The sequence below is a fragment of the Eutrigla gurnardus genome (genome assembly GCF_963514095.1).
Source record: "Eutrigla gurnardus genome assembly, chromosome: 10".
In the NCBI taxonomy this organism is placed as follows: domain Eukaryota; kingdom Metazoa; phylum Chordata; class Actinopteri; order Perciformes; family Triglidae; genus Eutrigla; species Eutrigla gurnardus.
In genome coordinates this window covers 2,880,005-2,901,495 of record NC_139924.1, presented here as the reverse complement: position 1 = coordinate 2,901,495, position 21,491 = coordinate 2,880,005, and the positions used below count along the sequence as shown (strand labels likewise).

The 21,491-nt window shown below is 43.3% G+C and overlaps 1 protein-coding gene across 1 annotated transcript in view; it reads left to right on the top strand.

Annotated features, from left to right (window-relative positions):
* Positions 1-20,964, top strand: part of snx19b (sorting nexin 19b) — a 30,104-nt gene extending 9,140 nt beyond the window's left edge. Inside the window, exons 11-13 of the mRNA XM_084019063.1 lie at positions 17,557-17,741; positions 20,089-20,176; positions 20,825-20,964. Coding sequence (XP_083875189.1) covers positions 17,557-17,741; positions 20,089-20,176; positions 20,825-20,948 — 397 coding nt within the window. The 3' untranslated portion in view covers positions 20,949-20,964. The remainder of the gene's footprint in view (positions 1-17,556; positions 17,742-20,088; positions 20,177-20,824) is intronic.
* Positions 20,965-21,491: the final 527 nt, after the last annotated feature.

Genomic DNA, 21,491 nt, shown 5'->3' with positions numbered 1-21,491 from the left:
GGCCAGAATGGTGACATGAGATTTTCCAATACCTGTCCCCAAAAACGAAAAGTTCCTCTCTCTTACCTGTACTTGATAGCAGTATTTGCATGCTAACGTCCTTGAAATGAATCCTGTTATAAGTCTTTTCTTCAGAGTGTCTTGACATCCCACGCCTCTCTTGGCTAATGTTCAGGCCTTTCCCCCAGGCTGACTTGTTGGGCCCCCAGGAGCCAAATCAAAAGAGCAGGGATACTTCTTACCAGCCTTTGCGGTGTCACTGCTGGGGTTGTAGCAGTATAACAGCTCTCCCATCAACAGCAGGCTTCCATGTCCCATTAAATGCCGGCAACTGTGGTTTATATTGTTTCTTCAATTTCTTCAATTCAATTTGATTCCATTTAGTGCCAAGTCATTACAGAAGTTATTTCAGGACACTTGTCATGTAGGCCAAGCAGGCCAAGTCCTCACAACAAGTCCCACCGTGAGACAGCACAGGAAAAAGTCCCTTTTAACAGGCAGAAACAGAACCAGGTCTGGGTGGACTTTCATCTGCCTCAGAGGCAGGATATGAACTTACTTAACTTGTCATTTAGAAGAAAATGAAAGGAATACATTGAACATATGAGCATATTTAATTGCATTTATTGTATAGTTGAGTTATCTGTACATTTGTAGAGCATCTGTTGCTTTTGAGCAGCACCCTTACTAGATCTGTATCCATGTGGATTCTGGTGTAAAGCTGCTAACAAAGCTATTTTTTCTCATAGACTTCTATACAATCAGAGAGGAGTCGCCCCCTGGTGGCCAGCAGAGAGAATGACGGTTTAAGGACATTTTTAGAGGTTGCTGTTTGCTGTGTACCTGAGTAGATAAATCACAGTTAAGGCAGCTTACATATCTATTACATGGAAATAAAGTGAAAGTTGCTTTATGAAGTTAATAAGGAAATAAGTAGGAGTAGACTTAAAATGACCTTTTTAATTTAACATTGAATCATTCACAATTCAACTATGTAAACTCCAGCAATGCCAGTGCCTTCTCCCAAGGAAGTAATTGTGAATATGTTGTAAATAGATCACTAAGCCACAATCAATCTACATATGAGTCCAGCATGTTTCCTTTTCCATTATGTGATACTGTTCCCACAACTGAGCAAAGTGTGTCTGCAATGTATGCCTGCTCAGTGGTTGCTTAGTGGCAAATGCATGCTATGTGAACTATAAGTAGACTGGGAACGAGGGTTTAGGTATTCTTGCCGGACTGGCGGCTTTGTAAATGCACACACATAGAATACTGAGTCCTCATTTGTGTCCCACTTCATGTGGGCAATCCATTCTTTTGATCATCGAAGCTGAGTTAAATGGTGTGATGTCAGGTTTATACGGACATTTATGCTAGGATTTCCTCCCAGCTGTGCCCTGAAGGCTTGGAGAGGAAGACGTCCAAGAGTGGTCCTGTTCAGATGTCCGGACCCCCTTCCATAACTGAAGGAGGTTCTACTAGACAGCCATCCGACAGACGTACTAGTTGCTTGTCGTGCTTCCACCTTTAACCTGTTGCTGCACAAAGTGTTTCAGGATTGTCGGTTCTGGAAAGCTCCAGAGGTGTCAGGTGATCAGATGGACTTTACTTAGTAAAGCATTTCTATTGTCTTCTACTTAATACTTCACCCCCCTACAGCTCCGAGTCAAATATGAGAGTATGATATCAAAGAGGCATTGTAGGTCCTCGGGGGAAAGCAAGATTAAACTGATGAACACATTAATGTATCAACAATTATAATCCAATGATAATATATGAACCTTTTACTTTTGGTACTTGATAGTACATTTTGTTTTTTTGTGTGTTTTTGGACCCTTTTTTGTATTTTAGAGCGAAGGTGGGACGGTATAATATTTGATTGCACATATAAGCCTATATCGTCACAACAAGTAAATTGTGGTGAATTGACATAACGAGATGATGGTGAATATCGTCACACGAATGCTGTCGCTCACCTTCCCGGTACAGAAATGGAAAAATAGGTCTCTAGGAATTATCAGAAAGGAGAGACTCACACAACGTTGCTATTTTAAATTCATTTTATTTCTACATTAGTTATTTATTTATTTGTTTTTTATATTTGTCCTTTATGATCGTTACAAAAAGATGTATCCTGTATGAGATATCTGATCAAACAGATCTAGAAGTAAACCGGCCTGATGCTGCTCCAACTATGCAAATCATTTTTCTCTCCTTTGACAACGGTTGCCCCTGAATGACTCTTAAAGTGCTTTTTTACAAGCTTTTCTGCAGAGAAGAAGTGATGGAAACTTGTACATAGCAGGGGGCGGCTGAGACTGTGGCCTCAGCCAGGTCAGGACATGAAAACACACGGTTCCTCGTGGAGATTCCACAGAGACGGCTGTTTATGAGCTGGAGAGGGGACTCTGGCTTATGTTCAGCCACTAGTCAAGAGAGTTGATATTTTAGACAGTGGTTGGCGACGAGCCATTGCAGTGGTCTATGTTTTAAAAAAATAAGTCTATATGTGCTGATCGGAGAAGAAGAGTATGTCGTCTTTTCACCATTGCATGTGTTGTATAATAGATTCTGCCTCGATAGAATGCATGACATCAACTCCCCAAACAGTCAAAGTTCTCAGGTTCTAGTGTTTGTGGTGTTGGCGGTGTGACCTCACGTTCCCTGGAGTGTCAGTACCAGAATATCCTTTCTTCATATTGATACTGGGGCCTCTATTTTAGGAAGTTCCAGCAGCCAAGAATGAGGCCTCGTGCTTTTGTTTGGCCTCGTCTATATGAGGCGGCCCTGTCTGTCAGCGTGGCAGTGACAGCTCTGTGTGGCGGGTATCTCCTCTCATGCTGCTTCTCTGTGCACATGAGACGAGATGCTCGGACCTGCCGCGGATAGGAACGTTACCAATGATAGCTCTGTCAACCTATCATTTTTCAAGTTAAAAACAAATCCATAGTGTTGTACAGTAAGAAGATGAAGAGTAAAAAAAATAATGTGTTGCATGAAATTAAAAAGCAGCATCTCCTTACATAAAAATTGAAAGCAAAAAGCCAAACTGCTTAAAGAAAAAAAGGAAGAACTCACAAAAACAACAGTTGGAAAAACATATGTTGACATGCAAATTAAGTGTACAAAAAAAGCCCCCCAGTGTGCAAAGGCCATAAGATTTTCCAATCTAAAATAACAAGACTAGGTGGACCTCATATCTAAGCTAACCATCTCAACCTCAATGATTATTTTGTTTAACACCACATGAAATGGCAATGACAGAGGAAGCACGTGATTTCTGTGTCGAGTCTTGAATGCGTTTCTGTTTCTGCTGCTTTGTTTCCCTCTGACTGTGAACGCAGCTTCATGAGCAACGGCTCTTGGTGATGTTGTAGGTCTACACTCTACTGACTGTGTTGCAACTTGATCAGTCAGTTACTTACTTACGCAGCTACAGAGCTCTCTATAAATGCAATTCCATTTACTATCATTCATTATTTTCTTATCAATACATTTACCCACAAATCCGTCTAAAAATCCTATTTCGAAGATTTTTAGTGGACTTAACACTGGTTATGTGGAGGTTCGTTTCTATTTGTTATATGACAGCTGGAATTGTAAGAGAGAGAGAGAGAGTGTGTGTGTGTGTGTGTGTGCGCGTGTGAGTGTGCGTGTGTGGGAGTGTGTGTGTGTGTCTGTGTGTGTGTGTGTGTGCGTGTGCGTGCGAGTGTGTGTGAGTGTGTGTGAGTGTGTGTGTGTGTGTGCGCGTGTGAGTGTGCGTGTGTGGGAGTGTGTGTGTGTCTGTGTGTGTGTGTGTGTGTGTGTGCGTGTGCGTGCGAGTGTGTGTGAGTGTGTGTGTGAGAGAGAGACGGGTCTGGCTTGAAAAGCTGTCTCTGCTCCTATAAATGGGGTCCAAGGCGAGGTCCTGGTTTGAGACATGTCTGATTTTTATGGACTGGAAAGTGGGACACTTTAAGATGAATATAAGTCTCTTTCTTTTAGACAGCAGACTGGTTGGAAAAATCCCACTGAAGCCAGAGACTGTATGTCAGCATCACATGCATTAATGGGGATACTCCGTGTTTCGGTTTGGTTGAACGTGCCTGTAAATATTTGGTTCATTTGCCAGTTAAAAAGTGAGTAAACTTAAAATTGGTGTTTACTTGAGGCAGTCTCCATCAGTAGAAATTAATCTCACAAAAGTGTGCTGGGCTTTTCTAATGTCGAGGTGGGTTTGACCTCCCACAGGAGAAAACTCTTAGAGGCTGCAGTCATGTGATGGAGAAAGTAGCTTAGTGGGGATAATGATTCAATATCGTGATTTTAATTCATCTAATTGCATCAAGTTGTTGGACTGTGGTCAACACACCAATGCCTTATTTCCACTGCATGGTTCGCTTCACTCAACTCCCTTTTGGAGCCCGGTGCTTTTCTCTGCTTGGGTTTCCACTTCAGATAGTAACTTATCAGTGTAGGTGAGTTTCTCACTGGATGTGACCCTCAGTGAATCTTTTAATCAGCAACTAAACGGTGCCATAGTGTGCCGCACGGATTAACTCGCTGCCCTTTTTAAAAATGGGTCAGGTGGACAAGAAATTGCGATCAATGTTCATGGTAAGTTGGCTATTAAAAAATGGTGGGTTTGTGCAGATCGTCCCGTGTTAAATTAGTGGCGGTTCTCTCGGACTAATCAGTGCTATGCAGTGTTTTAACTCCACCTTCTGGCCGTGCTGAGCTGGGCCGTGCCATGGATTGGACGTGCAACATAAGTACGTGTGGTTTTTGTCAGTGCTGCAATACCATTCTGATGTTGGTGATGTGGTGTCTTTTTCTGGTTGGTCTGAAAGGCTTCTGATTGCTTTACAACACATTTGACCTCACTATACTCCATGTGGCACCTCGGTTCTGCCAGTCCTTTTCTGCACCTGTCATACAATGACATGGTTCTTTATTTTAACTCCCTAAAACGGCATATTAATACTTCCATAAACATATCAAATGGTACCACAAGTCCCCGCTGACAGCTCGATGATGGAGGTGAGGATGAAGATGAGAATGGAGGATTTAATGCTTGTCAACAGTTGTAGAGAATGTTCTCACTCTTTCAATCTTTTTCGTTTGCGCTGTCTGTCACTGTTCAGCTCCCCTGTTAATTAATACCCATGGTTCTCCATCTGATACATAGTGACCTGCTAGGGTTTCATCTGTGGTGGACAACAACATGTTTGGCTACATGGAATGTTGTTTCAGTCTTACTGCTGCACAGTTTAGCCTGTGACCACGTTGTGGTATTTGGAGAAAACTCTAATGATTTGGTCAGACCTCCAACATTAATGTAATTAACAAAACATTCGCTTTTATAAGTAGTATATTTTATTGGCCATTAATCCACTTGCATGTTATTTCCTCATTTGTCTTTCAATTTGAAGTATTGGCAAATGAGAGTATGGGCAAATGGAGCATGCTGTATCCAGTAACAACAGTCTGAAATGTTGATGTGGTTGTCATAGTCATGCCTTATATGATGATTTTGCCCTTGTAGATGAAATTGTGAAGACTCATCAACTCAGTTTGTATGAAAAGTCATAACAAATGCAGAAACCCTACTTTCAAACAAGCAAATGTTTTTTAGTGACTTTGTATGGCAGCTTGATTCTCACAATATCACAAGTTCACGCAAGAATTGCCGGATCACATGATCACATGAAAATATCAGGCTTTAAGTAATGCGTTCCCTCAATGTCATGTGTGGAGCTATGGGTGTAGTCAGGTATTTGTGACGTGACACAGAGTGGAGACTATTCTTTTAAAACAACAATAGAGGTTAGATTTGATGCTGCAATAGGATAACTTTAATCAAACCTAGAAGGAAGTTCTATCAAACCTACAGAGAAGTAATAGCAAACCTAGAGAGAAGTTCTATCAAACCTAGAGAGAAGTTCTATCAAACCTACAGAGAAGTAATAGCAAACCTAGAGAGAAGTTCTGTCAAACCTTCTATCAAACCTACTAGAGAGAAGTTCTATCAAACCTACAGAGAAGTAATAGCAAACCTAGAGAGAAGTTCTATCAAACCTACAGAGAAGTAATAGCAAACCTAGAGAGAAGTTCTTCATTGAAGAAAGACTCAAAATGACATTGAAGGCATTTTTAGATGTGAAAGTTCCTTGTCCTTGTCCAAACCCTTTCCAATGATGGTTTGTCAGATGGTTCTCTGTAAAAAACTTTCTTGTGCATCAATTTAGGGTTTTACGGCAGAGAAAATGCAAGTGTAAGGCAATTCAGCATTGGCTTCACCTTTCAGAACCGGAGGTTGCTGCCTGGTTAATAGCTTGATCTGCTGCCACCATCAAGAAAATGTCAAATAAATTAAAGATACATGAGTTATATCATTAAATACCTTATTTTGGTTTCGTCGTAAATGGTCCTCATTTATATAGCGCTTTTATCCAAAGCGCTTTACAGGAATGACTGACATTCACACACCGACGGCGGAGTCAACCATGCAGGGCAACAGCCAGCTCGTCAGGAGCAATTAGGGTGAGGTGTCTTGCTCAGGGACACCAGGCACTCAGCTAGGAGGAGCCGGGGATCGAACCGGCAATCTTGCGGTAGCCAGCCAACCCGCTCTACCGCCTGAGCTAAACCCCCCGTAACTGTGTAGCTGCACATGACCACTGTGATAGATACATTTGAGTGGACAGACTAAGAAGACAAAGGCCGCAGCATTAGCAGTATAATGTACTGCTGTCATCAGCTGAGCAGATCCATATGGAGTCATGTTTACCCATGTCCAACGGCTCATTTGCTTGGTAGTGTGCTGCAGGCTCGCTGCCATCTCCAGCGGAAAGAAAAACATTGTTCAAATGAATTGATTTAGGGACTGGTTCACAAATGATTAAGTAAGAATATGCATTATTTGCAGATATTTAGTTTAAGGTAACAGCTTGAGAAAATGGCCGTACCTGTCTGGCTTTTAAGACTATTTTAATATTCTAGTTGTGACGTTAGCAGCTGTTCTTCCACCTTAATTTGGCACCTCTGCCTGACATTACAAGTGTCAGAGCTCATTCTTTTTTATCATGTCTAACATAACAAAATACCTCATGCCGTGTTACTGTTAAGACTTAATGATTGTCAGTGACAGCGATGTGGGGAATCTCTTCTACAGGATTGGCTCAAACAACCATCCTCAGCTTGTGAGGATGGTTGTTTTCACAGCGAGGAGGTGAAAGCAGAGTCCTTGGCTGTTTTCTGATCTGGTGCTGTTCTTTGACATATGGGTCCCGGAGCCAGACGTGAGGTATAAACAGAAAACCTTGCCTGGAAGCTCCAATCTTCTGTCAGCAGGAATTCAGTCAGGCTGAGTGTGCTGGCGGTCCGACGGGTGGGCTATACATGGCAGATTAGGTATTGATGGGAATAAGAGGAGGGGGTGTTGGATGGAAACATGCTGTTACATAATGGTGCAAGCTATCTATCAGGCGCTGTAGAGTGGAGGAGGTGTGGTCTCTCCTCGTAGTGGGATCAGGCTGTCTTAGTGCTTCATATCTCACCCTGGGTTTCGGTTGGAAGTGTGCCCTCTGTCGTGTCACCATCACGTTTGCTCGGGGCATTATTCCATTTCTGCTTCTACAGACGTTTCTGAAATATAAATATTGTCTTCTATTACAGGCTAATAGTAGTCTACAGTTGCTCTCCAATTCCTGTAGACCTATGTAATCGTCTCAAGGGGACATCGTAGGTCAAATACCCAGGTCACCTCTCGTGGAGGTTATGAAACACACTTATCCCCTGCCCCTGTGTGCCTTCGCTTAAAGCTCACCAGCCTCTATCTATTTATCCTTATTTAGTGTTAGTCAGTTGTAGGGATACCAAAATCCTTCCTCGCCAGGACATGAAAGATAATATGGCTCATATCTGTCCGTACTCCTGATGAAGTTATATGGAGGGCAAGTGGCACGTGCTAAAACACTGGCGGGATGGTTTCGAAATGAACTTGATAACTGAACCTTTTGGCCTCTTCCCATCTCTGGTGTCTGTTTTCACTGCTCACCTGAGCCTCGAGCCTGAGATGGGTCTCCAAAGTCATGGTTCGTCTTCTGTCTCCAGAGACATACTTGCGTGATGACATCTTGTCTGTTGAAAACTGGAGCTTGGAGGCTTATTTTAGCTCAAACTGGACCTGGTTATACTTGTGTGGGTTTACCATAAATGGTAGCTTAGATAAATCCCAGTGGAGTCCAACACAATAGTTGTTAGCCAGCTCAGCCGATGTTTGACATGTTTTTTTGGAATCTGTTGCATCACTAATTATTGATTTACTGCCAAGTATTTGAAGCATCTCCCCTTTATCTTGATTGCCGTTGATTGTGTTAGGTTGATTGTTGAAGTTTAGCCCAATGGTTCATTTACTCGATAGTAGTTGATTGAGACCCTGGTGTGTATCTGGAATCGCTCCTTCCACTCTCAGTGATGATTAAATGGAGGTTGTGTGCGTGTCATAGCTGAAAAATCAGAGTCAAACTTATTTTGAAATACATTTTTGCTAAGAAATCAACAAGCCTTCATGTCTCCTTAGTTGGTCAAAAAACAGACATTTAAAATGTATTTGTCTTCCTGCAGTGTTATCACCCATATTGTACATTATTGCTTTTAAAAAAAAGGTAGGCAAAAAGGTTCTTATGTTTGGCTGAGGGGAAATACAAAAAACAAAAATTTGTGTAAACAAAATGTAAAATGGAAACACTCTTAATATAATATAATATAATATGTTATAATTCATGATATACACAAATAATTTGACTTCCACTGAGGCCAAACAATCAAAATAATGTAACATTCTTCACCTTAATACTTGGAAAACAACATAAAACGCATATTTCCATCACGATTTCTACATCATTTTCCATCATTTGACGCTTGACTGATGCTCTTTCAATGACGTTATCTCATGGCACCTGCAGTGGTTTAATAGTACCCAACAGGAGAATTAATGCCACCAGTTGTTCATCCACACGGTGAACTAGGATGACACAATATTTTAAAATATCAGAGGACGTTAAGCAGCTGGTTGCTGAGCTGATGCATTATTCTATCTGAAATGTTCGAAGTGATGTGGTTACAGACCTACACATTGCTGTAAGTTTTTACAGTTCGTTCATCACAACTGGAGACATTAAGAGACAGCTTGCTAGCTTGCTCAAACTCAATCTGAGCATGCAGGAGCTGAGAAGTACTCAGCGGGCCTTGGAATCAAACAAAAAATAAGGTGGAAATCCGTTCTTGCATAAGCAAACTAATTTAACTGGGTTTCTAACTAACCAAGCATGCTAGCTCCAACTTTTTTTAAAAATATTTTTCAATTCAATTCACTTTTATTTATAGTGTAATATATCACAACAACAGTTATCTCAGGACACATAGACCAGAACTAGAACACGCTCATGATTTTCAGAGTCAATGAATCTTCAAAGTCTCAACATCACCAGGAGCAAGAGTTACAGCACTACCTAGTGGAGAAAAAAAAGACAATGTCTTAACGGACTTTAGGAAGAACTCTGGAGCAGACCAGGATCAATACAGTGCTTCCATCATAAGGCCAGTTATCAGTTGGCGTCGGTCAGGACTCCTCCTGGAAGGAGGATTTCTATTCTAGATTTTACTGGGAGACAGTGCAGAGAAGCTAATACAGGAGAAATGTGATGAGTATCATCTGCATAAAAGTCAAAGTTTATTGAGTGTCTTCTGATGATACTGCCTAAAGTAAGCAAATAAAAGTTCAGAAGAATTGGTCCGAGCACAGAACCTTGTGGAACACCGTATTTAACTTCAGTGTGCATGGAGGATTTTTCATTAACATGCACAAACTGAGATTTATTGGATAAATAGGACTTAAACCAGATTAGTTTTTTCAGTCTACATATTAGGATCTCATGGTTAATGGTGTCGCACGCAGCACTAAGATCTAGCAGGACAAGTACAGAAACCAGTCCTTTGTCAGTGTCAGATACTGTGTCATCTGCACTGTAATCCTTTTCTTTCCCGGCAGGCCCAAGTTCATTGGGAGTAATCATTACCAATGAGAGGAGCTGGCTACACCCCTCTGCTATCTATCTGGGAGCAGTCTTTGGTCTAATCCATCATCCACTCCTTTTTTACAGCGCTGCTACACTGTTTATCTATTAAATCAGCGTTGCAGTAATAGCCTGACTTTTTCTCTATGATCAGTTCGGTAAAACATTTTTAGAATGGCTGTAGAGATGGGCACGGACATCTGCAAGAAGACTGTTAAAGTGTGAGGCTGATGGAACAGACTGTTGACATGCATATACTTTACAAACCTCCCCTGAACCACACTTGTGTATCAATGTGACTTTAATACAAATTGTTGTTGATTTGAAGCCACATTAAGCCCACAGGCAGAGAGCAGAACTTTGGTTGGGCAGAGAAGAGCTGGAAAACAACTAGTGGTTTTGGTGGAAGCAATAAAGTGGTACAGTCTGAGACGCTACCAGACCACAATCTCTCATCTAGAATTACTTGGCATTTGTCAGCTTTAATTGGTCGAAATTACTCTGTGTGTGTGTATGCAGGATCTAAATATGTATGTGCTTCCATGAGCCAAAGGGAAAAGTAATCTCTTTAGTGATTGCCATAAGCTTGCAGTGGTGATGACAGCAGAGATGGATGTTATTGTAGACAGAAACCTTGACGTGTGTGTGTGTGTGTGTGTGTGTGTGTGTGTGTGTGTGTGTGTGTGTGTGTGTGTGTGTGTGTGTGTGTGTGTGTGTGTGTGTGTGTGTGTGTGTGTGTGTGTGTGTGTGTGTGTGTGCGTGCGCGTGTGTGTGTCTCATGTGTGCTAAGATGTGAATGTATGGAACCAAGGTGGCGTAAACGTAAACCTCTGTGGGTCATAAATTCTGTCTCTGGGCTGTAACGTCACATGTCAGTGTGACAGTCACAATAAAACCAAACCCACCATGTAGGTGCGCACACTGCAGACACAAACTAGGCTGACGAACACGGCTGGCCCAGGCAGATGACTGGAAGGCGGCACTGTGGCCGGAGTCATTTGATGGGCCACGTTCCAGAGGGCTGGTCGGAGGTGTTCGCATCACTGGGAGCAGACGCATCCCACACGCCTGGGCTCACGGCGGACTTCTGTGGTGCTCACAGCTGCATGGTTTGGAAGTCTGCCTGTCTCTTTCTGCGTCTGCTGGCGCAAAGGCCTTTGCACTAGAAAATATTGTGTGACACAGACTTTTGTCAGGACATAGACACCTGACTGGCACCCCAGCATTAACCAAACCAGTCACACTGAAAAAAACCGTCACAGCGTGTTTTGCTGAGCGATATTGCGGCTTCTATTTTTTTCATTTCCGACATTTACACACCAAAATGCATGTAGTTGACAGCGTCACTTTCAAAACAACAAGGTCCACGATGCGTACTGGCAAGGCTACCACGGAGCACACTAAAACCCCAATAAACAACATACAGGGGGATTTATTAACCACAAAGCAAAGTGTCTGATTGGATCGTACGTTAAGGCGCAAAATTAATGGATGAATGAAAAGTGCCTGTATTTAGGGTCGTGGGGGGGCATGTAAACACACACATCCTGCATGTCTTTGGACTGTGGGAAGAAGCTGGAGAACCCAGAGCGAACCCACACTGGGAGAACATGCAAACTGCACACAGAAGGAACCCTAACCTGACCCGGGAATCTAACCCGGGACCATCTCGCTGTAAGGTGACAGTGCTACCTGAGAAGTCTTTATATTCAATTAATTTCACTGAACGGTATGCATAACAGTAGAGGTTGTCACTTTGTAGATATTAGCATTGAAGAATCATCCAAACTCTACTCTTTAACTCCCCTTTCCTTTACAGTGGTGCGCTTTCGCCCCTCCCCCTCTCTAAAAGCCCAAACTCACTCTCAGGGCACACACCAGGGCCCTCGCTGGCTTGCACTCGCACTGCTCCAGCCCAAACGGGCCTTGGCCTGATTATTTCATCACGTCGTAATAGGACACACGCATGGCTTGATGCTTAAGGAGCGCCGTCTCGAAGTCATCACAATAGAGACAACAACACAATGAACATGACTGAAACTTTACTGACAAGTTGCATCTGCACATATTTGTAGTAAACACTCGGCCAGAATCAGCACATGTGAGCGCGAGCAATCGCAAGCGGACAGTGCGACCCCGCGGAGCGGGTTTTGGATGGAGACACACAGCGGCATTTTTATTATAAAAGTACCGGTCCGGTTCCGCTCTGGTACCGCTCACACCATGAATCTGAAGCCCAAACCCGACCCAGAATCCTGCTGTGTCCCACACAGTCATCAACAGTATCATTTGTATTATATTTAAATTTAAAGGAAATCCACTGTTAAAAAGATACTTTTTTATTTAAAAAGTTAAATAAATGCATGTTTCCAAAAATCAATGCGTTATTGTGTTAAATAATCGTGATCTCAGCCCTACCCTCAATGAAATGGGACCCCAAACCAGATTGTCAGTGTGTTCTTTTAAACTAACGTGTGACGCTAGATTAGGACACTGTGTCTTTAACCAGTGGGTTATTTTTAGAGTGATTCCTGTCATAAACACAGATGAACATTACACACTATTTTTATCTGTTCCGATTTGTTGAAGGCCGAGGTGCATACCGTCTATAAACTGGTCTTACACTTAACTCAGACCACAAGCAGCAAGTCAGAGGCCCACCGCTCCCCCGATCCATTGGAGCGGTGTAACTTCTACATAACAGCCGAGTAGTGTGAGTTGTGAATGTGCAACGTATCACATGGATGGACGCATGAAAAGAAAGTTCCTACAAACTAGATGTGCAATCCGGCAAAGCCGGTGTGGTCGGCTAAAATCAACGAACAAACATCATAGATGTCAAACGAACACCATAATCTACTTTCAAGTTTGATTTGTTTTTGCATGTGCAGCAGTTTAACGAAGTAGAGCCATGACTTCATTCCTAACACTGCACTCCTGTCTCAGGGATGTGGGTGCGTGTCGTGTTTGTCACACATGAAATTGATTGAAGTAGCAGCGTTTCAGCTCCATCAGATATTAGCCAGCCTCATAGCTAGCAATTATCTTCATTTTCTTTGAGACACGCTGGCATAGGCTGAGCCAACATCCATCCATCCATTAAATGGCCGTGTTTGAAATGAGCTGCATCGGGGCCAACATGCTGTGGTCTGAAACACATCAGCCTTCGAGCTCCTCTGCCAACTCACAGAGAGGTTATTCATTGTGTCACTCACTTGTCCGATTGAATATTGGCTTCCCGTCTCATTGCTCATGCAGCCACCCACACTGACTCCTCGGACTCTGTCGCGTTTTCCACTCTTAATTGTCAATTAGGGCCGGGTCATTTTCCAGCTGGCATATGTGTAAGTGATTTTGTTTATTTTTTTTAATTTATTTTTTTGCAGTGTCAGTAGAAATCACGATGCAAACAATCATTGATTGTTCAACAAGTCCTCCAACTCATACGACCACAGTTGTCGTTGGTCCATGCACTCGAATACGACCTCTGGGAGCGTATTGCGGAGATTCTTCCGCAACGATAGTAGTGGTTAAGGTTAGGGTTAGGTCGACGTGTGGAGGCGGTCTCTGCCGATGATGCACGCGCGGGGGGGGGGGGGGGTAGCGCGGGGGGCGCGCGGGGGTGGGGGGTGATTGACGGGGGGCGCGGGGGGGGGGGGGGGGTAGCGCGCGGGGGGGGGGGTGATTGACGGGGGGCGCGCGGGGGGGGGGGTAGCGCGGGGGGCGCGCGGGGGGCGCGCGGGGGGGGCGCGCGGGGTGGGGTGGGGGTGGGGGGGGGGTTGGGGGGGGTTGGGGGGGGGGGGGGGTGGGGAGGGGTGGGGGGAAGATTTCGTGGAATCGGGGTAGGTTTAGGTCGACGTGTGGGGGGGGGCGATCGTCTGAGACACCGGAGTGTCGATATTTACTTGACCGCTAGAGGGCGCGCTATTTTGAAACGTAACATATGGTCGTAATTCGGTGCTTGACACACGACCTATGTGGTCGTTTTCTCGAGGAGGACAGTCTGTGATTGTTTGTCCTCCAGCTGCAGAATAATGGAATGCCTTACTGCCCAAATTAAACAATACTTCTGTACATTTCTATGCATTTATGCAACGTTACTCTCTTAATTTTCTGTGTTTTGTGCTGTATGTGTGTTAATGTGCTCACACAAACCTGAACTGAATGTTTTATGTATAGTCCTGCCTCGTGAGACAGCACAGCAGTCATGGTTCACTATCACGTGATGCTTGAAGAACTCTGTCATGTTCTTGACGCGTAACTTCCCCCAGCAGCACTGCAGACAGACAGCTACACAGCTCCGTCTCTCACTACCAGCTGACCAATGAACGTTAGATCACATTAATGAGCTGACTGAACACAGCAAGTCTTGCTGCTGGAGGGCCTTCAAAACCAGTTTAAGTAGAACATTAACAAAGCCAAAGTGCTGTTTGGAAGTATTTAGCATACAAGGCTAACGACCAGGGAAAGGCTAAGGATGTCAGCAAGCCGATATGCTAACAATGCTAATGTGGTGCCGATGAAGTTGAGTAGCACAATAAACGTGGTGAATCGCCTCAAAGACCGGCATCCCAGTCTTTATGGGGAGTTAACGGCTAATGGTGAATAATAATCAGTAACCTAATGACGGAGCTAGGCAGCTAACGCTATCAGTCCTGCCTGTCTGACGTTAAGAGACATTCATTTAACAGGATACCATAATAATGTGCGTCTGAAACCTCAACCAGCTACCAGACAGAACCAGTTGCAGCCTCCTCTACCAACTATTAGACCAGCTACCAGACAGAACCAGTAGCAGCCTCCTCTACCAACTCTATTAGACCAGCTACCAGACAGAACCAGTAGCAGCCTCCTCTACCAACTCTATTAGACCAGCTACCAGACAGAACCAGTAGCAGCCTCCTCTACCAACTCTATTAGACCAGCTACCAGACAGAACCAGTAGCAGCCTCCTCTACCAACTTTATTAGACCAGCTACCAGACAGAACCAGTAGCAGCCTCCTCTACCAACTCTATTAGACCAGCTACCAGACAGAACCAGTAGCAGCCTCCTCTACCAACTCTATTAGACCAGCAACCAGACAGAACCAGTAGCAGCCTGCTCTACCAACTCTATTAGACCAGCAACCAGACAGAACCAGTAGCAGCCTGCTCTACCAACTCTATTAGACCAGCAACCAGACAGAACCAGTAGCAGCCTCCTCTACCAACTCTATTAGACCAGCAACCAGACAGAACCAGTAGCAGCCTCCTCTACCAACTATTAGACCAGCAACCAGACAGAACCAGTAGCAGCCTCCTCTACCAACTATTAGACCAGCTACCAGACAGAACCAGTAACAGCCTCCTCTACCAACTATTAGACCAGCTACCAGACAGAACCAGTAGCAGCCTCCTCTACCAACTATTAGACCAGCTACCAGACAGAACCAGTAGCAGCCTCCTCTACCAACTATTAGACCAGCTACCAGACAGAACCAGTAGCAGCCTCCTCTACCAACTATTAGACCAGCTACCAGACAGAACCAGTAGCAGCCTCCTCTACCAACTATTAGACCAGCTACCAGACAGAACCAGTAACAGCCTCCTCTACCAACTATTAGACCAGCTACCAGACAGAACCAGTAGCAGCCTCCTCTACCAACTATTAGACCAGCTACCAGACAGAACCAGTAGCAGCCTCCTCTACCAACTCTTTTAAGTGATAAAAATGTGAAATAGTGGAACTGAAACATTTTTGCAGGCGCTTGTCCATCCATAGCGTCTCTACGTGCAGCTCAGCAGTGTGGTAACTGGCCACAACAAGCTAATGACATAACTTAATTAGGGGCCACATGGAGTGAGTGAAATGAGCAGAACATTAGGCCCAGAGGGGGGTCCCTGGTTCTCTTTAACAGGGCTCTGAGGTTTTCAACTATGTTGCATAACAACATCTGCATGGCGTTAAAATATTAAGGTCTGTTAGTCCTGGAAAACTTCTCGGTATCTAAAATGAGTTTATTCAAGGCCAATTTTATATATACTTAGTTACTTTGGTTTCATTTAGATTACGTCCATATTGCTAGTATCCTACAGTGTTGGGCTCCTGACCCGTAACAACGATTGAACACTTATAGCCTTTGTGCTTGAAATAACCTCCTCAATCAGTCCGTGTTTCCAGCCCTCAGGTGGTAAATCATGGTGTAAAAATGCCTCCCAGCTACACAGAGCCTGTTGAATTTACTCATCACAAGACCTTAAACCAAACAGTTATGTGGAAGACTTGAGGGAAATGGGCTCGGTTTGAGATCACTTCCAGTGTGAGACTGCGCCAGGCCCGATCTCATCCATGCTACATTGGAGGGGTTGGAGGCTGGGAGGGCTATTTAGTGAACTGCAATAGCTGCAGAGCTAACCACTAACTTTGTAGCCAGGCCAGCACGAGTAAGTCACAGGCTGTACAAACCAGACCTTTTTTGTGGAACAGTAACAAGTATATGCTATGATAGCCCCATCAATGACTCTCTGTCCCCTTAAAGGTCACTGCTGTCAAGATGGCTTGCTGTTGGTCAATGGCACCAATTTGTTTTTGACTACTTTTCTTTTGAGACTATTTCAGTTTGTAGCTTAATGCTTAATGTCAGTCATTCCTCTAAAGGGCTTTGGATAAAAGCACTATATAAATGCTATATAAATTAGGCCATTTACCATTTTATTTACCATTTAATGTTGCCAGTTTAAATGCTGCTTCCAGGGATCAAGAAGGGAGTATTTCAGTCCAGCCGTATTAAAGGACTACGACAAAAAACACAAATGGCAAAAGGATTTGCAAGTGCTTTACATAACTTGTCTACATTCACCCAGTCAAACACACATTCATACACCTACATGAAGAGGCCTGTTTTATTTGATACTCCAGCTTTTACTCTGTAGCGCTTCTACCTGCCCATCAGGACTGAACTAACACATTCACGCACCGATGGCACGGCCTTCAGGGGCTTTTTGGGTGCATTGCAGCCAATCTTCCAATTGGAGGACTAGTCACTCCACCTCTGAGCCACAGCTGCCCTGTGGGATGTGGGACACCAAAGAGCAGTGGTCTCCAACCTTTTCTACGCCACGGACCGGTACAATGTCAGGCAACATTTTTGCGGAGGTGTGAGGGGAACACAAATTATTAATTATATTTAAAAAACATCATAACGAAAATGGGATTGATATGTGGATTTTTTTGCGAACAAAAACAAGTTGTGAACAAGTTAATACTTCTGATTAATTTGTATTGATTTAACGGTACCATGACTCACCACCCGACCACAGCACTAAAGTTAGGGAAACAGTTCTACTAACCCGATGCAAATCCTACAATATAAAGTGCATAAAAAATACAACTCGACATAATGCAGAATTAGTGTGAGCTTGTTAGAGCTGCCATAGAAGATGTCTGCCTTCTTCTAGGACTGGATATTATCAATAGTGATGACTTGAACCACTGCTGTGTGTTTTTAATTTCAGATGGCTGGATGTGAGCGTAGCCAACCTGACATGCCCCTCATACTGGGTGGTGTACCTGCAGGTCATCCAAGAGTCCGTGTGGCCAGGTGGAGCTCTGCCTGCAGTGCCCCGACTGGAGCGCAGCCAGCAGCAGAAGGACGTTGCCAGGCAACAAGCCTTACAATGTCTGATGAGCCTCCTGCCAGGTACATGTTCATACAAGCAAACAGAATAGTGTTGGATAATATATAATGTGTGTATTACTTCCAGAACCATACATTGCAAGGCCAGTAGTACTGGCTATTTCAGCACATCATACACATTATCTTGATATAGGTTAGAGGTTAAGTAACAAAGGTGTGTTTGAGAGCACAGAGAGCACTGATTGTAAAAAAAAAAAACTCATGTTTGCAATCTTTAATAAGATTATAAATCAAGTTAGTGTCCAAAATCACTCTCATTCACGCCACCCTACTTACCATCCAGGAAGTTCTATAGAGCGGACTATGTAGAGGACTAGATAGAGGTCTAGATAGGGACTAGATAGAGATAGATGGAGCACTACATAGAGGACTATGTAGAGGGATAGAGGACTATGTAGAGAGATAGATAAAGAGATAGATAGAGGACTATGTAGAGGACTAGATAAAGAGAGAGATAGAGGACTATGTAGAGGACTAGATAAAGAGAGAGATAGAGGACTATGTAGAGGACTAGATAAAGAGAGAGATAGAGGACTATGTAGAGGACTAGATAGAGAGATAGATAGAGGACTATGTAGAGGACTAGATAAAGAGAGAGATAGAGGACTATGTAGAGGACTAGATAGAGAGATAGATAGAGGACTATGTAGAGGACTATGTAGAGGACTAGATAAAGAGAGAGATAGAGGACTATGTAGAGGACTAGCTAGAGAGATAGATAGAGGACTATGTAGAGGACTAGATAGAGAGATAGATAGAGGACTATGTAGAGGACTAGATAGAGAGATAGATAGAGGACTATGTAGAGGACTATGTAGAGGACTAGATAAAGAGAGAGATAGAGGACTATGTAGAGGACTAGCTAGAGAGATAGATAGAGGACTATGTAGAGGACTAGATAGAGAGATAGATAGAGGACTATGTAGAGCACTAGATAGAGAGATAGATAGAGGACTATGTAGAGGACTAGATAGAGAGATAGAGGACTATGTAAAGGACTAGATAAAGAGAGAGATAGAGGACTATGTAGAGGACTAGATAGAGAGATAGATAGATAGAGGACTATGTAGAGGACTAGATAAAGAGAGAGATAGAGGACTATGTAGAGGACTATGTAGAGGACTAGATAGAGAGATAGATAGAGGACTATGTAGAGGACTAGATAGAGAGATAGATAGAGGACTATGTAGAGGACTAGATAGAGAGATAGATAGAGGACTATGTAGAGGACTAGATAGAGAGATAGATAGAGGACTATGTAGAGGACTAGATAAAGAGAGAGATAGAGGACTATGTAGAGGACTAGCTAGAGAGATAGATAGAGGACTATGTAGAGGACTAGATAGAGAGATAGATAGAGGACTATGTAAAGGACTAGATAAAGAGAGAGATAGAGGACTATGTAGAGGACTAGATAGAGAGATAGGTAGAGGACTAGATAGAGAGATAGATAGAGGACTATGTAAAGGACTAGATAAAGAGAGAGAGATAGAGGACTATGTAGAGGACTAGATAAAGAGAGAGATAGAGGACTATGTAGAGGACTAGATAGAGAGATAGATAGAGGACTATGTAGAGCACTAGATAGAGAGATAGATAGAGGACTATGTAGAGGACTAGATAGAGAGATAGATAGAGGACTATGTAGAGGACTAGATAGAGAGATAGATAGAGGACTATGTAAAGGACTAGATAAAGAGAGAGATAGAGGACTATGTAGAGGACTAGATAAAGAGAGAGATAGAGGACTATGTAGCGGGATAGATAGATGACTAGATAGAGGTCTAAGTGAGTATGAAGTCAGCAGCTCCAGCAACACAGGAGAGAGTGACAGCGTTACAGCTGTGAAGATATCACTTAAGGCTAAGCATCACTTAAGGTGGCCTGACCTTTTAATTTGGGTTGGCCTTTAAAATGGACCAGCACTATTCTCTATGTTATGACAAGCTGCTCCTCTGAGTCTCTGAGCTTTATTATATTTAATATTTTGTTTTAACTGTGTAACTGACGACACGAAAACCCAAATTTGGAATGTTTTCAAAGTGATTGTTAGAACTGTATGGTATTATTAAGTAGCAGTAATCTGTATGGGCAAGTACTGAAATGTAAGTGTTTGTACTCAGTTTGATATAAAGTGGTATCTGTGCATCTGTGTTTGTAGAGGATTCACATTCTGGTGAATATACACCTTCTGCCCCCACAACAATAAACAGAGAACATGGGAATTGTTCATATATTTACACAAAGTGATGAATTGTGATTAATCCACAGCTACCTTGTGATTAATCTCATATATCTTATATTGACAGCCCTAGTATGTTTATAATCCTCTGCCTGTTCGTGTCTCTAGATCTGGTCTCAGACATGCTGGGCTCTGACAAGTACAAACTCTGCTGGCAGACTGCACTGGACTCTCTTCAGGACCCCGACATTAACAGGTGAACATAGGGTTGTGTGGAGGCTCAGGTGTACTTAAGGTGGACTGACCTTTGAGTTGGACCAGTACACTTTTCTTTTAATTGATCTGCTGAGCCTTACTTTTTACATTTTTATCTTTAATATTTATTTGAACTGTTTAACAGCATCATGTATTTTTCATTTGTTACAGTCAGAAAGTGAGAAACATCTGATGAAAATAAAACATGTTTCAAAATGATAATTGTCAGAACTGTAATGGAATTATGAAATACTCATATTGGTACTCAGTGTCTGAACTTGTACTTGGTATGTAGCTTTAGCCTCAGACTTTTGTTCTCAGCTGACAGAAATTGAATCAGGCAGTCTTCGTATGAGACTTTGTCTATTATGGAATAAGAGTAACTATTATTATCTGGGCGTTCCTTATCTGTTTTTTACGACAGCGTATTAGGACCACTCTAGGGAAAAAAACGGAGGTGGGCAATATTCAGAGAAAAAAGTAGCAAATTTGTGACTTTATAAAGTTTATAAAGGGTTATCTCTTCTACATCTATATGCAGATACTATATGTATATTTAAGGGGATCAGAGCCTTGGCTTGGATACCCGGAGCACATCAGATATGTTATCATAGCATCTTCTCAACATGCTGGTACTGTGTTCCCTTAGACATCTGGTCTGGTGCATATTTGATCTTCTGCTGGAGTTCCTGGTTCCTGAGATACCTGAAGAGGACTTCCAGAGGAGCCTGTTGCTGACCCTCTCCACAAACACAGAGAAACTTCTGGCCTGAGGGGGAAACCCCTGAGGAACCCCAGCTTCCATCTCCATCATCCTCACTCATCATCCTCACTGATGAATTGCTGGTAGTGGTCAGCGTGACGGCGAGGTCACTCCTGTTCTACCAATGTTCTGCAATGAGAGTGGAAGTGATGCTCCGTGTGAGGCTGAATGTCCCCGCCCCCTTCAGGCCTGCGATGACATGCTGATGTGTGACATATGAGGCTGGTGAACACGACAGACTCTGTGTTCTGTCTGCACACACACACACACACACACACACACACACACACACACACACACACACACACACAACCTAACATTAGAGGCAGGTTTGATGACATGGGAGCACCTGGTTTGTGTTTGGTCTTGGAACGTGTCTGATGCTGGTCAGCTCTGCACTTGTGTTAAAGCCTCCTCCGGTCTCCACACCAGGCCTCTTCCTGCTTGCTTAACTCCCCGGCTTTGACGAAACTCACTTCAGATGGTCTTCACACTTTGCCCACAGTTTCTGGGTGGAAACCCACACCTGTTGCTCTAATTTGGAGAAGCAGGA